This window comes from Pelodiscus sinensis, chromosome 3 (assembly GCF_049634645.1).
Source record: "Pelodiscus sinensis isolate JC-2024 chromosome 3, ASM4963464v1, whole genome shotgun sequence".
Lineage (NCBI taxonomy): Eukaryota > Metazoa > Chordata > Testudines > Trionychidae > Pelodiscus > Pelodiscus sinensis.
The window spans coordinates 57,888,471-57,911,114 of record NC_134713.1 but is presented as its reverse complement, the minus strand read 5'-3'; the positions used below and the strand labels follow the sequence as shown (position 1 = coordinate 57,911,114).

Genomic DNA, 22,644 nt, shown 5'->3' with positions numbered 1-22,644 from the left:
GACAACCCAATGCTCCTTGAAGTCATGGGGACCTTTATCTAATATTCCAAGCCTCTGAATAGCCATCTGCAGCATTCTCTGATGTAGTAAAACCCTTAGGGTCATAGACAACTCATGCCTCCCAATATTTGGGGTGGGGTAGGGTAAACCCTATGTGTCTCCTCTGTCTGGCAATCTCCTACCTTGCACCCAGCCTCGGACTGCCAAGCTCTCACCACTCCATGGTACCTGCCGGGAAGGGCTCTGTCCTTCCACTATGCCTGTCCCTCAACAGGTTCAGCCCCTCTCCCTGGAAGCCAGGTCTGGGTGGGGAGTGAGACAAAGCCTCTAGTCCCGTGGCTGACGCTGGCCACTCTGGGTTGCTGACTCTTTGCAGTAGCTGCCTGAGAGAGCCTAGCTGGGGCAGCAATGGTGGGCCACCCTGACCTTGGACCAGGCTGGGTCAAGTGAGCTGGAAACCTGCCAGGAGGTGGAGGGGACTCTTGTTAGCTCAGCCCTTGTCTCTGATAGTTGGGCTCAGTGGGGGTGGCCTGCCACCCCAGCCAAGCTCTCTCAGGCAGCTGCTGCACTGTATAGGGCAACAGGCCAGATAAGCAAGCGAGAGAAGTGGCTGGTCCTGCCCCTCCTGCTCCCTGCCTAAGCCTGACTGCTAGGGACAGGGGCTGAGCGTTCCGGGGGGTAGTTGATGTGGGAGACAGAAAGAGCCCCTCTTCTACCCCCTTCCCAGCAGACCTAGCAGAAATCTGGGGGAAGAAAGGAGGTTTGACCCCACCTCCTCCCCACTATGTTGCCTGTGCTTAAGGCTCTTTATGTCTGCAATGTGATGTACTGAACAACACTTGTGCCTTGTAGGCTATATAGATTTCCTGATTAAGTCTGGCTAATCTAGTTTCTGACCATATCTAAGGTAATTTTAGAAAGTGTTATCACTATCATAACAATCATGGGAAGTAGGAAGAACAGAAGGGCCTCAGGAAAAAAGTATACAATCCATGAAAAGTCTCCTGTACCAGGGAAGGAAATCATAGAAGTTTTTTTTACCAATTTTCAACTGGCAATACTTACATTATTTTTACAGACATTTAATGCTTCATTTTAAGAAACCTGCCACTTCCAAATTAATTGGAATTGAAGCTACTTAAAGCTGTTGTAATTTTAGATTTTGTGGCCTACACTATGTTGTTTCTATTGTGCTGAAATAAGAGGAATAGCCTTATATATCTCTCATACACTGCCACAGGAAAAAAGATGTTTGTCATGAAGGTGTCTCACTGAGCAAAAACGAGTTGACTTGTGGCACCTTAGAAACTAACAAATATATATATATATATAGTATCACGAGCTTTCGTGGGCAAAACCCACTTCAGGTTAAGTGGACAAACTTGCTTAAAATATTAAGATCATTACTTCCAATAGAAGAAGATCTTTGTTGCCTATCTTTGGCTGTTTTAGTTCAAGACGACTACTCTTACTGCCTTAATTATCTTCTCAGGGAAATTATTTTGGCGGCAGCATGTCAGCTGTAACAATTGGAACAACAAGGCTTCCATTCATTCATGGATAGATGCAATTCTCTATGCAAACACCTAGTGCGACCTCTCTACCCTCAGATAAATGTCTGGATGAAAATATGTAATTTGTTAAATGTAGTTACATATTTGTACACTGTGGACACTGATAGATCTATTCTTGCTGGGTCTCTTTCCTTTTTTAAAAATAATATGAATTACAATTTCAGAAGTATTAGAAGCTACAGAGGGGTAGCTGAGTTAGTCTGTAGAGGATAAACTTAAAAAACAACAAATAGTCTGGGAGCACTTTATAGACTAACAAAACATGTAGATGGTATCATGAGCTTTCATAGGCACAGCCCACTTCTTCAGTCCCACGAAAGCTCAGGATAACCTCTACATGCTTTGTTAGTCTTTAAAGTGCTTCCAGACTATTTGAAGTATTAGAGACAAGTTTCCTTTTGTTACAGATTTGTTCTAGAGAGAGAAACACTGGCTAAGTGGTTTTCTTGTACAATTGAAGTACAGGATTAAAGGAAAGGCTTGTTAAACCAAAATTCAGTGTTTGAAAATTAAATAGCTAATGTAGTGTATTTTTAAATGGGAATGTATTTAAGTGGGATAGGAGTACTGCAGCATGATTCAGGGTACTGTGCTAGGAATCAGGAGACCTGGCTCTTATTCCTGGAGCTGCTATTGATTTGCCATTGATTTTGAGCAAGTCACATCCATTCTGAATCTGTTTCCTTTTGAGTAAAATGCTTATAACTGTTATAACAGTGAAATTGGTATCTACATTATAGAAAATGGTATCTAAATATCTGGGACTAGTGCTTACCTTTAAAGCTCTCAGGGATTTTGGATGAAAAATGGTAAGTATTTGTAATAGTACAGTTGAGACTGCAGTAATTGCCTTAGTACAGATGTCTTCACCATTAGCATCCCTTCATGGGTCTAAATACAAGAATGGCAAATGTTCTTGATTGAAGGGGAGTGTATCTTTGTATAATACCTAGTGGCCCACGTCCTTCATTAAGGTTCTTAGGAACAACTGCAGTAGAAGTAAATTGCTGCAGTGGTTGGTTGAACTCACTAAAACCTGCCACAGAAATACAGCAATGGCGAATTGAAATTCTGAAAATAGATTTTTTTTCAAATCTGACAGACTTTTTTGGCTATCATCAACCAAGTGTTTCCTGCAGAAGAGGACAGTAAAAAGGATGTGGAGGATAATTGTAAGTACTGCACTTTAAAGTGTATTTATAACCCATTTGGTTTATAACAAAATCTCTACTTCTAAGTTTATTTGCTTGAAGTTGCATGTTTTTAGCAATAAAGATCCATTAATGTGTCTTATGTCTAAACCAATTTTAAGAGGCTTCACATTTATTGTTGTTGTTTGTTCTGAAATGTGCATGCAAAAGAAGACTTTTTAATTCCAGTATGTGAACTATAGTACTCTTCCTAAACTGGAACAAAACTAGTGTCATTTTTTATTTACATATGTTAAATCAAATGTGCATTACAGTACAGTAGTGACACTGTTATTTAGTTTGATGGACAGTAGAGTGAGCTATATACAGCAATGCAGAGTTTGATTCAACCTTTTGATGTATGATGTAAAACTACCAGTTTTGTCAGAAGATACTCAAGTTTTGGGGTAGTAATAGAAGAAGGATGATGTACAGGCAGTCCCCGGGTTACATGGATCCGACTTACATCGGATCCCTACTTACAAACGGGGTGAGGCAACCCTGTACTAGCTGCTTCCCCCCAGCAGACCAGGTAGACGCGAAGCTAGCGCCCCCTCCCCAGCAGACCAGGGAGACGCAGAGCGGCTTTTCTCAGCAGACAGCTTGAGAATAAAGGACTGAGGGAAGTGAGGTGTGGGAGAATAAAACTGAGCTCTGGAGAAATGTTTGGCTAGAGTTTCCCCTACAATATGTACCAGTTCCGACTTGCATACAAATTCAACTTAAGAACAAACCTACAGTCCCTATCTTGTATGTAACCCGGGGACTGCCTGTATACCCAAATGTTAAGGAACTTGTTTGCTTCTGTACATTTCCTCCCCTTTTTAAGGGGAGAGCAGCAGTGTGCACTCTAAAGTGCATGGCAACACAGTTTCACAGGTGATTCATCAGCCATGCCCAGTCAGGGGCTCTGGGCTCTGTGCAGTGAGCTGACTGACTGGGTGGGGCTGATTAATGGCCTATGAGAGCTGCTTGTCAAATCTGTCCGCAGTACCTTATTTCCTGAAAACAAACTGAAAAATTTGTCTTATTAAATTTTGTTTCCCAGGGCAGTGCTAGCTTCCCTAGATGTTCGAGATTACTTTTTAGAGGTCACCATGTTCTTAATACAAAATACAGAGGGTGAGGTTTCTCAAAAGCACTGGGGCTATGTCTACACTGGCATGATCTTGAACAAAAACTCTTTAGCGCAAGAGTTCTTGCATTAAAGTATTTGTGCAAGAGAGTGTCTACACTGGCATGTGCTTTTGCGCAAGAGATGTGCTTTTGCGCAAGAGCATCCATGCCAGTGTAGACTCTCTCTTGCGCAAGAAAGCTCTGATGGTCATTTTAACCATAGGGCTTTCTTGCGCAAGAAATTCATGTTGCTTCTCTATACTGGCCTCTCGCGCAAGAACAGTTGCGCAGAAGGGCTTATTTCTGAGCAGGAGCAGCATAGCTCTTGTGCAAGAAGCCCTGATTTCATACAGTAGAAGGTCAGTTTACTTGCTCAAGAACACACGGCCAGTGTAGACAGGCAGCAAGATTTTGCGCAAGAGCGGCCACTTTGGTGCAAGATCGTGCCAGTGTAGACACAGCCTGTATTACTTAGGACCACAAGTTCCATTGAAAGCAGTAGCATCCACTTCTTATGATTGAACCTAGATATGTAGCCATTCTGCAATAATGAGGAAAACAACACCTGGAACTTATGATAGTGTAGAACTAGTAGCTAACATTTTCAATTAGAAGGTTTTATTTTCAGTTGCATATAATTTTGCAAAACACTTGCAAATTTTTTAGGCTGGGTGTCTGCCTCAGCCTTATTTTTATTGATTGATCGATGTAAAGTGTCAAATAATTGCTTTTTCTGAGAACAATGTTAGATAAAAATACTTTGTTTTAAAAAATTGTTTACTGCCATTTCACTGACATTCTCTAGCAGCTTTAGTTTTTTGGAGTATGAACTTGATGTTTTTTAAGAGCGTTTCCCCATGGTGTAAAGCAGGGCTACTCAACTTTGGAAGCTCCGGGGGCCAGAATGATACTCACAGCACATGCCGAGGGCTGCAACTTAAGTGTGGTTGCCTATACATGCAAATATATATATGCAAATAGCTTCTTTCACACTGGTGGGCATGAATACAAGGAATAAGGCAAGATTATGCAACGCATAAGCCCCATTTAAGTCTCTTCATATGCCTCAGCTTCCCTGGCCCCAGAGCATGGGGTGGGTGGGCGGCATGCAGCTGCCGCTGAGCACCTAACTTCTCCTGTGCTGTGGGACTGTCAACACTCCATCCTCAGTACGCCTATCTGGGGGTGGAGTGTGGGTGGAGCCACGTTGGCAGTTCGGGAATACAATACCGCCTCCCACCCCTTCTTAACATACAGGTGGCCTGTGAGCAGCACCCAGAGCCCCAAGCCAGCGCAAACACTCACATGCAAACACAGCACATGCCGAGGGCTGCAACTTAAGTGTGGTTGCCTATACATGCAAAAATATATTCCTATACATGCAAATATATATATGCAAATAGCTTCTTTCACACTGGCAGGTATGAATACAAGGATTAAGGCAAGATTACGCAACCCATAAGCCCCATTTAAGTCACTTCTGCTGATATTAATAAAATGCAATATTTACCCGATTTCCACCCATATGACAGCACTTTTAATGAGCAATGACAGTCCAGGAATTTAACTGCTAAAATGCATATCAACAGAAGACTGTTATATTGACTTTTTTTGTTTTAGTTTCCAACTGCGGGCTGCGTTTTGAGCCCCACATAAATCCAGACCTTACTGTAGGCCACAAACCAATGGGCCACGGGCCGCATGTTGAGTAGCTGTGGTGTAAAGGATGTGCATTTTAACATTTCTGTCACAATCTGCCCCAATTTGTCTCGGTTATGTGCTTCTGAATATAAGTTCATATTTATGTATTATTTAGCACATGCAATCTGCTCATAGCATTCTTCTCAATAATGTTCAAGACACAAAAACCTTCAAGAAGTTGAGTAATTTTGCAGTCCTCAACAGTGTGTCATGGTTTGTGACTGCTCACATAGACATAGTGATATCTTGTATGCTCAGTAGAAACTTGTTTGAGTGTGGCTGCTAATTAATCTACACAGATTCAATTTGCAGTAAGCATGCTCCATTCATGGACTGCACATTGAGCTATCTCCATAGAGCAAGTGACCATGCTTCATCTCTGGTCTGCCGGCAGGCCTCCCAATATGTGAGGGCAAAGGGAGCAGCTGCCCTGGGTCCCAGTGATTCAGAGGGGCCCAAGGTTCCTGGATGCTGCTGCTCTGGCATGGGTCGTGGGTGAAGATAGTAGGTTTAGAGGAGGCCAGCCCCCAGCTCCACCCCGTCTACTAAGCTACCCCCTACGGGAGCTAAGCTACCTCCTCCTGCACCACGAGAAGATGGGTGGGCAGGTGGCCTCAGCCTCCCTGGCCCCAGAGCATAGGGTGGGTGGGTGGCGTGCAGCTGCCTCTGAGCACCTAACTTCTGTGCTGTGGGGCTGTCAACACTCCATCCTCAGTACGCCTATCTGGGGGTGGAGTGTGGGTGGGGCCACGTTGGCAGTTTGGGAATACAATACCGCCTCCCACCCCTTCATAACATACAGGTGGCCCATGAGCAGCACCCAGAGCCCCAAGCCAGCACAAACACTTCAGGTGGCTCTTAGGGCTTCCTGGGTAAATGGGGTGCTGTACTATGCAATCCAGGCTGCACTTGGGGGGTGGTGCTACTGTCTAGTGTGGAGGGCTGGCTGCCTCTTCCATATGAGGCCCTGCCCCTTCTGGGAGTGTGGAGCTGGTGTCCTCCCTCCCCCTTTCCCATGGATCCAACATGGCTACCCTGATGGCAAAGGATGAGCTATGCTTTCCTTACAATTTCCCTTTATTAATATTGAGAGCTGATTTTTGTAAGTGGGCATCTGGCCAACTAAAATCGTTCTGGACTACAGATGTTTCCAGACTAGAGAGGTTCAACTTGTAGGTTTCTTTGATAGGGTAACAAGCATTGCAGATGTGAGGAGGCAGTAGATATCCTAGATTTCAGCTTGGGTATCTTGTTACTCTATCATATAACCTTCTCATAAACAAATTTAAGAATAACCCTGTCCCCTGGAGCAAATACCCTTTAGTGGGAAAAGAGATTTTAATTTTACTTTAGGAACCAAACAAAATGTGGTGCCTTGATCCTTAGGATATTTATAATATTACTGGCCAAACATGCTTTTTTTCTTTCTTTCAGATAACTTTTTCTGGCTTGACAGTATTTTCTAAAGATGCAGAAATAGGAGATGGTTGTTCCCCACTGTATTTTCTTTAATTTTGAGGGCTATTTCTTTTAGTAGTCAGGGGATTATAAATCTCCCTTTACTCGGGAAATTAACTTGTCCCACAACATTAGAATCTGAATATTGGGGAGATATTAGAAGAGGGAAGAGACTTCACCGTCAGTGTAGAAAGAAATTGCCTCTTTGATTTTTCTCTCCTAGTTCAAGTAAAACTTCCTTGCAAAGGATAAGGATGAAGAGTTTGATAGGATTGAACATTTAGGTGAGAAATAAATATCACATGTAAGAACCCGATTGTCTGATTCAGTAAGAACCCCTCAGGCTGTTATCTCAAGAGGATAGAAATTAGTTTGAGACATAGGATGAAGACTAATTTAAGGCAGTGTTTCCCAAATGGTGTTCTGTGGAACCCCGAGCTTTTGTGAAGTGAAAATAAGGGTTCTGCAAGAAAATTACATTACAATAACCTTTTATGTTTTTTTTTTAAAATCAATAATTAATATTAAGTGATTTTTGTCTTTAAAGATGTGCAATTAAACTAAATGTTGATCTCATGACCTTGTTTAGCATTTGTTTATTATTATCCTTACTTATTTGTGGTCTACTTTTTCAGCTCCATATATTAGACTGTTATTAGGAGTTCTGCAAAATTATTTCAAGTTTTTAAAAGGGTTCCGTGGCCAAATAAAATTGGGAAACACTGATTTAAGGGATTTGTGGGCTAGAGGATAAACTGCTCAGGATAAACCCCAAGTATTTTCTTTATTAACCTTAGGGGCTTAGACATTTTGGAAAAGAGTTTTTTTTTTCTTCTGGTATCTATTCATCCTCCCATAGTGGAAGATGTTCTCCCTAGGCAGTTCATGTGTTCAGGGTCTATTTGGAGATACATGATTGAGCCTGACAATGTGAAGTGAAGCTACTTTTAGAGCTGTTCCAGAAAAGGGAGTGCTGCTGTAACCCACACACCTAGTGTGGTTACTGAGCAATGCAAGTGGCACCTAGACCACAGCAACAGTTAAAATCAAGAGACCTCTACCCTCTGAGCTAAAAGCCTGCTGGCTCCCAGCCCCTGCTGTAGAGGTCTCTTGAACTTAACGGTTGCTGTGGTCTAGGTGCTACTTGCATTGCTCAGTAACCACACTAGGTGTGTGGGTTACACTGCTTCTTGCTGGAGCTGAACATAGCAAAGGAAGGCCATGGGAATCTACTGTACTACTGCAGCAAGCTTGTCTGGAACATTTGATGGGAGGCAGATTCTTTGCTCACTGCTGAAAGGAGTGAATTGCGTTGGCTGACAGCACTTTGCAATCTTATTGTCCACTCTTAAGGTCTTTTAGGACTACGGTGACTGATGTGTGGCAGGAGAAGGATGAAGAAGAGTTTACCAGCTGCCTGCCTAGCCTCAGTGTTTCCACGGGGTTTCTGTGGACTGAAGTATCTGGGAAAGATGATTTCACTAATAGGCAAAAAGAACAGGAATGTTGAGTATAAAGATAAGGACACTTGAGAGTGTCCTGATTGGTTGTGAGTCTTGTATCATTTTATGCTAAGCTTTTGGTTGCTGGTGTTTGGAAGTAGGATAAATCATTTGAGCCTCAGGAAGCTGAGGAATTACATGATTTTCTGTGTTGGAGTCCTAGGAGAAAAGCCCCTCCTGGCTCAGACTGAAAAACAGTGGTCACGTTCTTCCATTTTGAGGATTAGTATCTTCTTGCAGGGGGTGATAAGCACATGAGCAGAGCATTGTAGAGGTGTTGGAGAGCTCATGAGACAGGAAATACAACTGATCAAGAAAAGAGAGTGCAACTTGATTCTAAATAAAGTACTGTCAAATGCACAAAGGAAACTAACTGAAACAATAGAGATTATTTTGTGTTGCTGATGGACTCTAAAGTGTAGCAGCCTATGTTTGAAACAGAAAAATAAGGATGTGTGTGTTCTGTGTTTGAAATGCTAATGGGAAACTAATGAGACAAGGACTTGAGGAAGCTCTGCATAAGAGATCTTTTAGGATAATTCTATTGTCAACATAGATGGAACTCGTAGTGATGCCCTAGAATTAAAACTACAGCACGCTTTCCATTGTTACTCCTGTTTTCAGTTTTGTACAGCTTTGCCAGACATTTGCCATTTAGTCTGAAACTTTCTGTGCTTGCTTTGTCTCAAGATGCGGTATTTCAGTAAAGTTGGTTTAGCTGTTTTTAGCAGTGAGGTTAAGGAAAAACTGATAGTTTTGTTAATGTTTTTTTTCCTAATAGTTTCTTTTCCAGCCTATAAAATTTTGAGCAGGGATTTTAAATGTGGCCAAGACAATTGTCCAGGGATCAGATGGATCCTTTTTGTTGTCCCCATGAAAATATACCCTGATTTGATGAAGTTGTGAACATTCGAAATTGCCTTGGAGTATGCTAAGAATTAGCAATAGCAGCCTGTTAGATGATGTTTTTCTGTGTGCAAAATGGCAGAGAACGAGTTGAAGGAGAATAAGTTGGAGGACTTTATGGTTTTCAGACAAAGTTGATGGTGCATATTGTGGAGGAAAGCATGAATGTGCTTGTGGGAAAAGCAGTTGAGGAAGGTCGGGACTGGTATCACTGAGGAGTGAAGTCAAAAGTTGACACTTCCATGCTTTAATGTTCTTTCTTAAATGTTAGAATAAAATAATAATCTTTCATTTGTCTCTTTTTAGTGTTGGCTCATTAAAACTTTCAGGTAGACATTTTTCAGACAGAACTAGGTCTTTAAATCAATAGTGTCCCTTTGAAAAAACTAGCAGGATTAAAGTAGCCATGAGCCAAAAATGAGGAGGGGAACAAAATTCTTCTTAATGCTGTATTTCATTTGCGTGATCATACTCTAATACGGCAACTTGTCAAAATAACTGTGTGGCTTTTTAAATTGCAGGTTCACTGATGTACTTAAATGAAGCTACACTCCTTCACAATATCAAAGTGCGGTACTGCAAGGACAGAATTTATGTAAGTAGTACACATTGTATTAGCATGTATAATATGCCAAGTACATTTAATTATACTGTTTTTGTTGTTTAATATTTGTGCCTTTTTGTTCGATAGCAGAAAATAAGGGTTTCATGCCCATACGTAATTGGTAGCATTTATGAATGTTAGTGGTTTTGATAAGGAAAATCTGGTATACCACCCCATTCAGATGGGTAAAAGTAGTCCATCAGGCAAATTGAGTAACTTGGACTTTGTGTATTTTTATTATTCATTATTTCATTACCTAAAGGAATGCATTGCTACAATATAGGTGACTTTGCCAGCAGGTCTCCTGTTATCAAAGATGGCTCTTTTTCTTCATTATTTTTGAACGAAGCAAACAAGTGTCTCCTTTGATGCTTTCTGGCTCATATGACCATCTTAATCTTTTAGATTGCTATCAAATTGCCTAATTATATTTAATGAATTCTGACTAAATTACATTTAGTCCTTGCCATCTGTCCTGGCAATGACCGTTGTGAAATAGAAGAGAGCCAAGAAGCTGGGAGAGGGGAAATCTCTGGTTATTGACATAGTTGAATAATTTTTTTCTTCGCCTAAAAAAAAAAAAAAAAAATCAGCTTTGAGACTGACAACATTTGCATTAAAAATCAGTTGTAATCAGGTGTATTTATTTAGACCTTAACTTTATTATCTAAAATAGTGCTCACTCATTTTTGGCTGTTGTTGCACTGAAAATTATACAGTTATCAATTATTTATAGAATCAAGAATAGCGGTCATTGGCTTTAAAAACCATACTGGTACTGTCAATAATTTGACTGCAGTTAAAAAAACAAAACACACAGAACAAATATCTGCAACAGAAAAGATATGGGTTAGTCCATATTTCAGCTCAAGAATCTATCTTCTGTGTTTAAGATAATTGCCAGCTAAGTTTCCAGAATTTATTATTTACATAATTTGGTTCAGTTTAAGACATCACTAGTTTTCCCTTCTTACTTCATTAATAATCGTAGCAAGCAAGGCTTTTATATGCTGTTTTCAGAATCAGTGTTATGTAATTTATTTAGCTACGTAGAGGAATGTTAATATTAATACTGGTGACACTTGAACAACTTCATGCATACAATTTTATTCAGGGAAATAGTGAGAGCAAGAGTAGAAGTAATAACTTTTCTGTGAACAGGTGTAGTCCTCTTCCCATTTCAGTGCAGAATTAGTGGCCTATATCCAAGGGGTTTTCTAGTATACTTAACTCAAGAATAGCAAGTGGAAAAAAACTATCTGGAGTTACTTCATCTCGCTTCTTTAGGATCTTTTTGTGCCAGAGTATCTCTTCTCATCCTCAGATATCTAACTGCATTTATGTAATTTGGTCATTATCACTATTAACTGAGTACCTCATATGCATTCAAGAATTTATCCAAATAACTGCTCTGTGAGAGAGGGAATCATGTTTTTAAAAACTTCTTTCTTCCTTCTCTGCTCCTGGCTATAGCAACATTTCAAAAGAAAATAGCCCTATATTGCTATGTTGTATAGTATCATCTGCTACCTTTGCTGTTTAACTTTATATTCACACTTTTAAAAAGTTAAACTTACCTCAACCCCAAATTGGCTTCTAACTTGATATAAAATCTATATTAAGTACTTGGTGGTTGCAAAATGTTTTTTCGTGTACCTATGGAATTGTATTCCAGAAGAATATGGCTTTATGTTGATGTTCAGTACACTGTAGACCAGTGAGAGACATACTGGTAATACAGTGGCTGTGTAGATTAACAGCAGCCTTCATGTGCTCATTGACAAGCTGTACACATCTTTGTGGGTTAGAAATAGGTATGTAAAATCCTGATTAATCATTTAATTGGTTAAATATTAGGTTGATCTAACATTTAACCGGGTAACTGACTAAGCAGGGTCTGGCCTTGGTCCTGGGGCTGCTGCTCTCGCCGCTGCCGTTGGCAGCAAGAGTCTCCCAGGGCCGGGGGTTACTCATGCTGCCCCTGACCCCAGTCCTAGGGCTGGGGCTGCCACCGCCCACAGTAGGCATTAACCAGTATCCTGTAAGCATTACCTGGTAAGGATGGTGCTTACTGGGTAACTGGTTACCTGTTAACATCCCTAGTTAGGACTACTTTTACAAGAGGGGTAGAATGTTGTCTAGGACACAGTTACACTGGGCCTGAGGGTTTATTTAGAAAGAGCTTTGGAAATGTTTGCTTTCTCTGAGATGTTTTCTGAAGATTAAGAAATACAGCAACTCCCAGAGCAGTTTACCCATCTGTATTTGCAGTATGTTGTCAGCATTAGTTGTATGTAATCCTAATTTATGGCTTTCTGGAAGTATTTGATTGTGTTCCCAATCTAATTTCACTGTACCAAACTCTGAGATGGGGTTTCTGTTGTTTTCAATAGCAATTCAGAGTTGCTTTTAACCAGTTAGTTGAATATTTCCTAGTAGTTTACTGTGGATTTTTTTTACAGACTTATGTCGCCAACATTCTTATTGCAGTGAACCCATATTTTGACATTCCTAAACTTTATTCTTTGGAGACTATTAAAAAGTATCAGGGTAAATCACTTGGGACATTACCCCCTCATGTCTATGCAGTAGGTATGTATTCCGACTTTCTCTGCTAAAATATGCTTTGTTCCACTTCATCTTCTATTTTTAAACTGTTTGAAAGACAAATCCATGCTAAAATGGCAGATTCTCTCACCTTGGATATTAAACACAGAAGCAGTATAATAATTTCTATTTGCCTTCAAACAAAAATGCTTAGTTTGCGGATTATATGCAGTTTAATACACCATGCACTTAAACCATCCTAAAAAATAGATTTAAATAATTTAAGTAGTGAGAAATGCCATAATTAAAACTGAATGATAGTTTCTATTGTGATATGATCCATTTTCTGAAAATTTCATCCTTGACAGTAAGTAGTATTGAATTTCCTTTCCTTTCTACTTCAGCATGTTACCGGTGTGGATTGTTCCTTCATGCACATTTTACCTCTTGGGAATTATAATGTCTTTAAATGATTTAAAGAAAGAACATTAGTGATTTCCATATTAAAATGATATATTTGGTATAAAAGTAATATAGATTATAGAAGGTTGTTGAAAAAGACAACAAATATGAGTCATAATTGAATCAATTTGGTGTGCTGCTAACATTCAGAGTATGAAAACTATACACACTTTTTTGCTTTAATAAAACATTTCAGCAATGTTCGTCAAAGTCTCTTTTCAGGATCTGTATGGGTGTGGGGGAGAAGGGATTAATGTAACTTGTTGAAGTTTCCACGTGAAGTTGAAAATTTCCTAATAAAACACGTTTTATAGATATAAAATCAATCCTCCACTAGTTTGTAAATAAATAAACTTCAGAGTTCAGTTAGGTTTAGATATTAGCTCTGCATTTGTTCCCCTGTGGTACAGTAGCTGTGTGGGTCTATGCTCTGATGGTCTAGATGGGCCACAATTCAAGTATTTGCTCTACAGGAAATAGAGCAAACACTTCCCCAAAGCTGCTAGTTTATTCTATAATTTAGGTTCACCAAGCCAGTAACAAAAGAGCTTTGACAATATCACATCCATTTACAAGGAGCCGGAAACAATGCCCTTCTGGCATTCTAGCTCTTGGCTTCCATTGACAACCAAGTCTAATATAGTTAGGGGTTATTAAAATCTGATTCACCATATGCGAGCTTTGTCAATGTCAAAGTCAAAGTTTTTCCAAGTATTTTCCAGGGTATTCCGAATAATTACTTGGAAGCTCTTCATCACACAACTTATGCTTTCCCTGTTCACTCTTTAAATAGACCAGAGCTGGCCTGAGGTTTCGCCTTTTATAGCTCCTCTAGCAGGTTTACAAGCTTTTTCACTGAAACTGTCACAGCGGGGCTTTCCTCCTAAGAAGCATAGATCATACAGATAGTATGTGAACTCTAGTTTTGAAGCTTATTTTCTATTCCCTATGCATACACAGGTTAACTAGTTACACTCATTCATGTGTGGCAATTAGCTGATCCTTCATTAGAACATAAATAGTACACGGACAAATTACCTTAGTATTTGCCCTTGATTTCTATTAGTATAAATTAATGAATTTATGATTGCTAGTGTAGTAAACATCTCTGAAATTCACATGTGAGTGAATTGTCTGCATACAAAGCCTCTTTGCAAGTTGTTATCGGTCATACATAGGTTGACTGGTCTGCAATCACAGCCTCTTTGAAGATGCAAGATCATTAAAGGCTTCGTTCTTTGAGGGTGGGCCACTGTAATGTAACATAAGGAGGTAACAGAAATGGACTTTCACAGGATATAAAGCAGAAATTTTGATTTTTTTTCTCAAAGGAATTAAATTAGGTGTCATGTACATCATAACTTATTTCTGATTTGAGCAGAAGGATAGGAGAGTAACATAATTGTTTTCTTTAATGTAATTTTTGTTGTAGCCGATAAAGCATTTCGTGACATGAAGGTTCTCAAGATGAGTCAGTCCATCATCGTTTCTGGAGAATCAGGAGCTGGCAAGACAGAAAATACAAAATTTGTTCTGAGGTTTGTATGCATGTCACTACATTATTCAATGGGATACATTAGTTTATTATATACAGAGGTAAATCTGAAAGTCACTTGCAGTGTTGTTAATGTGTATTCTAGGCATGACCAAGCAAGGCAGCTGAATGGTCCCCAATCTCAGTTGAGATATAAATCTGTGATAGATAATCCACAGTTTTACTGCCCTCCCCCCAAATGGGGTTCTTATAAAAACAAATTATTTTATAGCTAAATATCATACTGAAAGCTTCAGTTCAGGATTGTTTTGGGGTGAAATATTAATTTTCCTACTGAAGATGAAAGTTACATCATTTGGTGACCCTTCTGCATCTTAGTTTTTTCCTGTACTTCTGCCATAAAATTTACTAAAAAAATTCATGCCAAAACTGTAGCCTTAGTGATGAAATATGGAAACAACAGATCTCTCAAATAACCTTCACTCTACATAGTAACAGAATGTTAACTATTATGTTTTGGGCATTTTAGTACTTGTGGGTCAAATGAGATGAAGCTGAGTTTTACACAACCCTGAGGAAGGAGAAAATTTGTTCCTTTTGGTTACTGAGGACAGGACAAGGAGTAATGGGCTTAAAGTGCAGCAGGGGAGGTTTAGATTAGACATTAGGAAAAAATTCCTAACTGTCAGGGTGGTCAAATATTGGAATAAATTGCCAAGGGAAGTGGTGGAATCTCCCTCTCTGGAGATATTTAAGAACAGGTTAGATAGACATCTGTCAGGGATGGTGTAGACGGAGCTTGGTCCTGCCTTGAGGGCGGGGGGCTGGACTCTATGACCTCTCGAGGTCCCTTCCAGTCCTATTATTCTATGATTCTATGACTTTTTTTTTTCTACTTTTACCTTAATGGTTTCAATGTAGGGCAAAATAATGGTTTATGCTCTAATTGTGCATTTCTATACTTCACTATGCTTGTATTTCTTTTCTGTTTAACCTTAACTATGAATTTCCTTGGTGTTTAACTCTTGGTCTAGGGTAAAAATTATCTTAAAAAATCTTAAAAATACTGATGTGTGCTTACCTTTAGCCACAGCATAACATAGGGTTTTATTGGAAATTTCGTTTTTTGTTTTGTTTTTGGAAAGGGATTATTTTTTAAACTTCGTATATGAGCACAAAACAAGAGAACACTGTGATATTGCTGATTTGAGGTTGCATAGTATCAGCTTTAACTCCTTTTTTTTATTTTGTCTTAATATATGACTATATTCACTTCTAAGCCCTGCCATCTTTATGCCGTGCTGGAATAGCACAACTAGATGATACTGCTCGGTGAAGCTGACTTTATCAGCTCATTTGCTTTGCCAGAGCACTGCAATGCAGTGTGAGACATTCTCACTTTGTCTCTTCCTCCAGTCCTCCACATTCCCTTGTGTCCCCTAAATTCCTCCTCCCTCTTGCATCCCACATTTCATTGCATGCAGATGCTCCAGTTTTCCTTCCCTTCTGAACTTGAGAAAAGATGACAACTGCCCCAAATCATCTCCTTCTCACTGCTAATCTCTGCATTTTAGGGGGCCATTGGCTAGCCTAAGGACCTTTTGGCTTCACTCTTATAGGAAGCAATGAGATGTGGATGACATTTTGAAAGAGGGCATCTTAACTGAGGGCAGCCTGTGGCCTTGCTTCCATTGAGAACAATAGGAGATGGCAACTGTATTGAAAGAGATCTTTGTGGAATTTTCTGAAACAGAATATTCTTTTGGTAAAAGAGCAACCTTGTTATGACACATATTGAGGAAATTACTATTACTCATTTAAAAACATTCTTCAAATGTAGCCAGTGCATACAACATTTCAGTGGGTTTTAACTATGTGGAATATTTGAAGGGTCTGCATTGTGTTTTGTTGCTGAAAAGTAACTGGTACAAATAAGTCTAATGGTGAAGGCAGAATTTCTCAAAGGATCCATTTCTAAATTTAATGTTAACCTGAAAATCTAATGGATTTACTTGATAATTTTCACCAAGTGTAAGCTGTGTTTAATCTAAGAAGCTTTGGAGTGCAGGCTGTATTTTTCATGTAACAATAGTCATTTTCAATTCCTTCTGTGGGGCGAAATTGAACTTTAATTATGGAGCTGCAATTTGCTTCTCCAGAATCCATACACAGAATTTTTTGTACAGGCTGCTGCTAAGTATGTGCGTGAACAACCTTTAATTCTTGATGTATGAATGAAAAGTGCTATATAAAAGATAAATACCTGCAGATGGCACAATAATACATTAGTTAAACTGACTTAAAAAGGGCACTTCTGCAAATGTTGATATACATATTCTGCTATGAAAAGATTATAAAAATTAAGTCAGAAATACCAGAAACCACAACTAATATTAGCAAAAATAAGTATTTTCCTCTTCCAAAAGGGTTTTAATTTACATGCACATGCATGCAGAATTTGTAAAGTAATCTTTACCTTAAAATGTTCAGATATGTTCTCTATATATAAATGGCCAGCATGTAATGCAGACATTAAGAATTTCCTCAATTAGACTGAGGCAGTAAAATAGAGATGGACATTGTTTTTCTTCTTTTTTACAGGTATTTGACTGAATCCTATGGTACTGGTCAAGATATTGATGATAGAATAGTAGAAGGTACTGTAGCTTATTAAACTGAACAAAGGTCAGATTTAAAATGTTCAACAACAAAATCTAGAATTGAAATGTCATTCAAACAACTTGCATATAAAAGGTCAATGGTCTTCTCCAATCAGTCTAATTTGCAAAGATATTTGATTGGGATTTGCTTATCTTTTATTTAGAGTAGCTATTGAGCCACATGCTGATGATTTTTTCTTTGAGATGGGCCTTGGTCCTGAGATTGCATAAGCTAGTGGGTGGCATGAAACTTATGGGATCTTACTTGGTATGCGTGAGGGCAGTTATTAGCCCATCATTGACAACAGTGGCTTTAGTGGAATGAGGTTTGGGTTTTTTTTGTCAATTGGATGAAATGTACAAGCAATTTTCAAGAATAAGGTTTCTCCCATTATTTTTTGTTGTGTTAATTTGTATAGGTCATAAAGCAGCTCATCCTGAATACTACTTCCATGTTCTCTTTATTGTATTTAAGTTTGTCGTGTTAATAAGTTATAAGACCAGAAGGAACCATTGTGATCCATCTAGTCTACATAATACAGGCCACAGGACTTCTCTGAAGTAGAAAAATATCCAGTCTTTCTTTAAAACTTTCTAATCAAGGAGAATCTTCAGCAACCCTTATTAAGTTGTTCCAATGGTTAATAATTCTCATTGTTAAAAATATGCACTGTATTTCTAGTCTGTTTGTCTAGCTTTAGCTTTCAGCCATTAGACCCTCTTCAGAGAAATAGAGCAGGCTTTCATTTTTAACATAGTTATGGTATAATAAGCATGATGTTGCTTAATTACAGCTGGGTATAAAAACAACCAAGTCCACGTTATGTGCCGTGGGATCTCAGAAAGTGACTGACAGTCGGACATAATACCTGAAGCTGCATTCCATAATGTTGATGGGTACCTGTAGGTATTCTTGGAAAAAGCTGTGAAATAATTGTGCTATCTACAATGGCATCGATTGCACGTTTGAAGCAATTTTTAACTAATTTTAAACACTTTCTTAACAAGCATGCTCACAATGGCTGTATTGTTAGGAGAATCTGTAACTGATCTGAAAGACCTCTTATCCCTCTTTTTTATTCAGTAATACATATTTCTGAGGTGGGAGGTATTATTTAAACAATTTTTAACAGTTCTTCAATAAGTATTCATTATTAACATAGCAGCATTAAAGCCCAGATTTTCAAAGCTCATAAACTTGAAATACTTCTTGGCTGCGTCTAGACTGGCAAGTTTTTCCACATGCTTTTGCGGAAAAACTTGCCAGCTGTCTACACTGGCCGCTTGAATTTCCGCAAGAACACTGATTATCTCATGTAAGATTGTCAGTGTTCTTGCGGAAATGCTATGCTGCTCCCATTCGGGCAAAAGCCCTCTTGTGCAAATGCTTTTGCGCAAGAGGGCCAGTGTAGACAACACGGTATTGTTTTGTGCAAAAAAGCCCCAATGGTGAAAATGGCGATCGGGGCTTTCTTGCGCAAAACCGTGTCTAGATTGGCGTGGACACTTTTCCGCAAATGCTTTTAACGGAAAAACTTTTCTGTTAAAAGCATTTGCGGAAAATCATGCCAGTCTAGACGTAGCCCTTTTGTTTATAGCAGCTGTTAAGAAAACCATATTAAGAAGTTTAACCATCAGGTTGTAACACTGAATAACAACAACAAAATCCAAGGGAAGGCTGACACTTTATCACCCTTAACTTATGCCACCATTGTGGGTTTCCTATTGTAACCTTTAGCATCAGAGTTGTGTATTATTTTCAGTAGGCTTTAAATCTGGGGAACAATTCCCACGTAATTTCTTAGTTTTAATGGAGTTCAGTTTTAAGATCAAGGCATGTGTCACAGTTCATGGCAACTGCACCTGTATTTTTTCTCAGTGGTCCAGCAAGGGCACCCAGGCTTCCATCTCTCCTGCAATTGCCTTTTTGAGGGGAGAACCATATCTTGCCCCTCCTGACTGGGGAATTTCTACATTGCATTGTTTCGTCTTCACTGTGGTGTTCCCTTCACCAGGGAGTGGCTGCCAAGTCACTCCTCCTTGCTTTTGCCTCAGAGACTGATAAGAGTGATTGTCAACAATTATAAGTTACTACACAGTTCTTTCTATGCAAGCCTATTTTATTCTTAAAATAAAAGTGTTGTGGTCGTAAATTAATTGCAATTTCAGCTTTGAACAATCGCATAATCTTTGAGGGACTCAGTAGGACCAGTCCTTCCAAACCTACAGTAAGGATTAGGGCCCTCTGTTGGTCAGGAAGAAGGCCCGGAGCCAGTTTAATACTATGCTGCTTACCCCTAAATCCTTTCCTTTGTCCCTAGAGAATTCAGTTTGAACTTGTATATGCAGACCTCTGAGGGTGGCTTCAAAAGGCTGATCAGTTACATTAGCATCCTCTTCCTGCTAGAAAAGGTACATTTATATAGCCATGGCCATCCCTAGGGATCCGGGGTTAGTGGCAACCCTTCCCCCAGTGTCTGAGTCACAGGGCCCAGAGCAACCACACACCCCTGCTGCATGCCCCATCCTGCCCCTCTCACACTCGTCCCCTTCCCCCAAGCCCTGCTCATGCTCTGCCCATGTCCCAACCTTGTGTCACCCTTTGCCTCCTCCCCAGCAATGCAAACTGGGGAGATTACAGGGCCTTGCATGGGGTGCTCCCTCCCCGCACTTACTGAGGTGGCAGAACCCAGTGCAGCCAGGCAACCTGCTCTTCTCCCCTCTCCCAGCCCACCGCACAGCGCTTCTTCATGGCAGTGGGAAGTGGAGCGCTTCAGGGGTGGGGTCCTCTACTTCCCCCTTCTGTGACAAAGCAGAGTAGAGTGGGCCTGGGTAAAGTGGATGAGCTGAGAGGAGCAGGCTGTTAGGCTGCTCTGGCGCCTACTGCTGTTGAGTGCGGGAGGGCAAGCCTTGCTTCTGCCATCATGTGCCAGGCCCCTATAATTCCCCAGGTCCCTGCGTTCTATAAGACAGTTGAGGACGGAGTCCAAAAGTGCAGGTTCCAAATAGTACTGTGGATGGAAGGGCTCTGCATACAGCATGAATGCGAACATACATACATAACCCCAACAGTATATACACAATTGTGTTTTAAAACAATATACTCCAAAGTTATCAACTCTAATTCAGTTATCCTTAAATTTATTCTGTAAACTTTATCTCAACTCCATAAGGTTTGCTCAGGAAAATGTCAGTCTGTAACTGTAGGTTGTCAGCAGTTACTTGGAAATAATTTTCTATGGTTTCCCCTAGACAAAATGTGTCAACAGATTTGCTAAGCCTGTTACTACTGCCTTTTCTAGCTAGCAGAATTATGTTTTTCAGAAGCACTGTGCTGCACAGCTGGATACATTTTAAAACTCTGCTTAAACTATGCATGTTCAAATATGTATGCACTAAATTATTGTAATGCATTCTGGATGGAGCTATTTTTGAAGACTGTTTTGCAACTATAGCTACTGCAGAATGTGACCATCTGCTTGGTTGAGTGAGTGATAGGAGGCACATTTCAATTCTTCTCCAAAGTCACCATACTTCCATTGTGTGTGTGTGTGTGTGTGTGGGCATACGGGGTGTCAGTTTGAACTAGAAAGCCCTATGTGATTTGGGGTCCTTGCTTCTCAAGACATTACCTTTTTCAATTTTCACCATTTTGACAACAATTTTAAGTTATTGGGACAGTGGCTCGGTTTTCTTGGAAGCTCTTGGTTCCCTCCTTATTAATGTAACTCTGTGTAGCGTTTACCTCATATGTCATCATTCATGCTTATGACTAAGGAATAGATGGGAAAATTTGCATATTTGGGGCAATCCATTTGGAGCTCACACTGTCCATCATATTTTATGTTTTGTTTATTTTTATCTTCTATCTGAATCATTTTCATTGATAGCTGAGATTCAGGAACTTTGCACCTGGGGTAGAATATTTAAAGTTTGTATTAAAAGTTGCTTCCACATATATCTAGCACAATTTGAAAAAATGCTGTTTTTCATGTTAATTTTATTTGTAAGGTGTGAGACTTATTCCGCTTTTAATCAAATTTTAAAATCTTTTATTTTGAAACAGCCAATCCACTTTTAGAAGCCTTTGGAAATGCAAAGACCGTTCGCAACAACAATAGCAGTCGATTTGGAAAATTTGTAGAAATCCACTTCAATGAAAAGGTGGGATTACTTTGTAGTTAAGTATTCAGTGGTGGACTTTGTTTGATGGCATAGATTTTTTTTTTTTTTTTTTTGGTGGCTGCCGCCCTGTGAAAATGTAATCACTGTTCATTATGAGTCTGAGTTGATTCATACAGAGCAGTATTTCTCAAAGCCTGGTCAGGTGGACCCTGATATCTTTCTGACATAGTTTAGTAAAGCAGCAAGTCAGTCCTTGGTATCAAAAAGATTGAGAAACATGCTTCTTAGGTATGCTATGTTTTTTCCCAATTAAAATGTGAACCTCTTAACATTTTAAAGTGGCCGCAGATATGGCATTTAACTTTTGCCAGGGAACAGATGCACCATATCAGAAATAGGCTAAACAGAAGCAACTGTTAACATGCTTACCAGTCTCAAAGGAACAATTGTATTCTGTAGTTCTTGAAAAAGAGAACTGAAGCCACTTCTTGCCATGTAATTACTGGCAAACAGTGGGGCCAAACTGATAGGATATTATTTTAATCTACAAAAATGATACTGTCCTCTATTTAAAAATGTATTGTTAACAGATTATAACCAAGTTTTGGCACACAATTCTTCTGATATCGATGCAAAAGTAAATATTGCACATTACGTGCAGGTGTGTACATACATGTGTACATTTGGGGATTTGTGTACCTAATGAAGAATAAATATATATTTTTTGCATCTGCATGAAAATTTGGACCCTCATGTATATTGCTGATATTTTGGGTCTTACTGATGCTATATTGTTGAAGTTAGTTTTTTGTGCCAAAAATGCCTGTAAATTGTATAGTTTAACTATAGTTATATTTGAATTTGTGTTTTAAATAATATCTAAGGAAATGTTTTCATCTTTTGCCTGGGTGTATCTATCCTGAAGTACTTACAGTAAACATGCGACATGCCTGTTGATCAAAACAAGCAGATACATTTCAAAATGTTTGCATTTTTGGATAATTAAAAATAGTTTTCTTCCTCATAGAATTTGGTGGTTGGTGGATTCGTATCACATTATCTTTTGGAGAAATCCAGAATCTGTGTGCAAGGCAAAGAGGAGAGGAATTACCATATCTTTTACAGGCTTTGTGCAGGTGCTCCTGAAGATATTAGGCAAAAGCTGTATTTAACCTCTCCAGATAACTTTAGGGTGAGTTTGCTGCTACTGTTGTGTTTAAAAAGCAACTTTTTATCAACATACGTGAACTTTTCAAACAAATATCAACAAGTCTTAATCATAAACTCTATTTGTTACTTGTAAA

The 22,644-nt window shown here is 39.4% G+C and overlaps 1 protein-coding gene across 7 annotated transcripts in view; it reads left to right on the top strand.

Moving 5' to 3' along the window:
- Positions 1-22,644, top strand: part of MYO6 (myosin VI) — a 159,929-nt gene that overhangs the window by 47,596 nt on the left and 89,689 nt on the right. For all 7 annotated transcript variants that reach the window (XM_075923798.1, XM_075923797.1, XM_075923796.1 and 4 more), the window contains exons 3-9: positions 2,677-2,746; positions 9,969-10,042; positions 12,514-12,643; positions 14,493-14,598; positions 17,157-17,212; positions 21,282-21,379; positions 22,368-22,532. In XM_075923798.1, the coding sequence (XP_075779913.1) occupies positions 2,677-2,746; positions 9,969-10,042; positions 12,514-12,643; positions 14,493-14,598; positions 17,157-17,212; positions 21,282-21,379; positions 22,368-22,532 (699 nt within the window). The remainder of the gene's footprint in view (positions 1-2,676; positions 2,747-9,968; positions 10,043-12,513; positions 12,644-14,492; positions 14,599-17,156; positions 17,213-21,281; positions 21,380-22,367; positions 22,533-22,644) is intronic.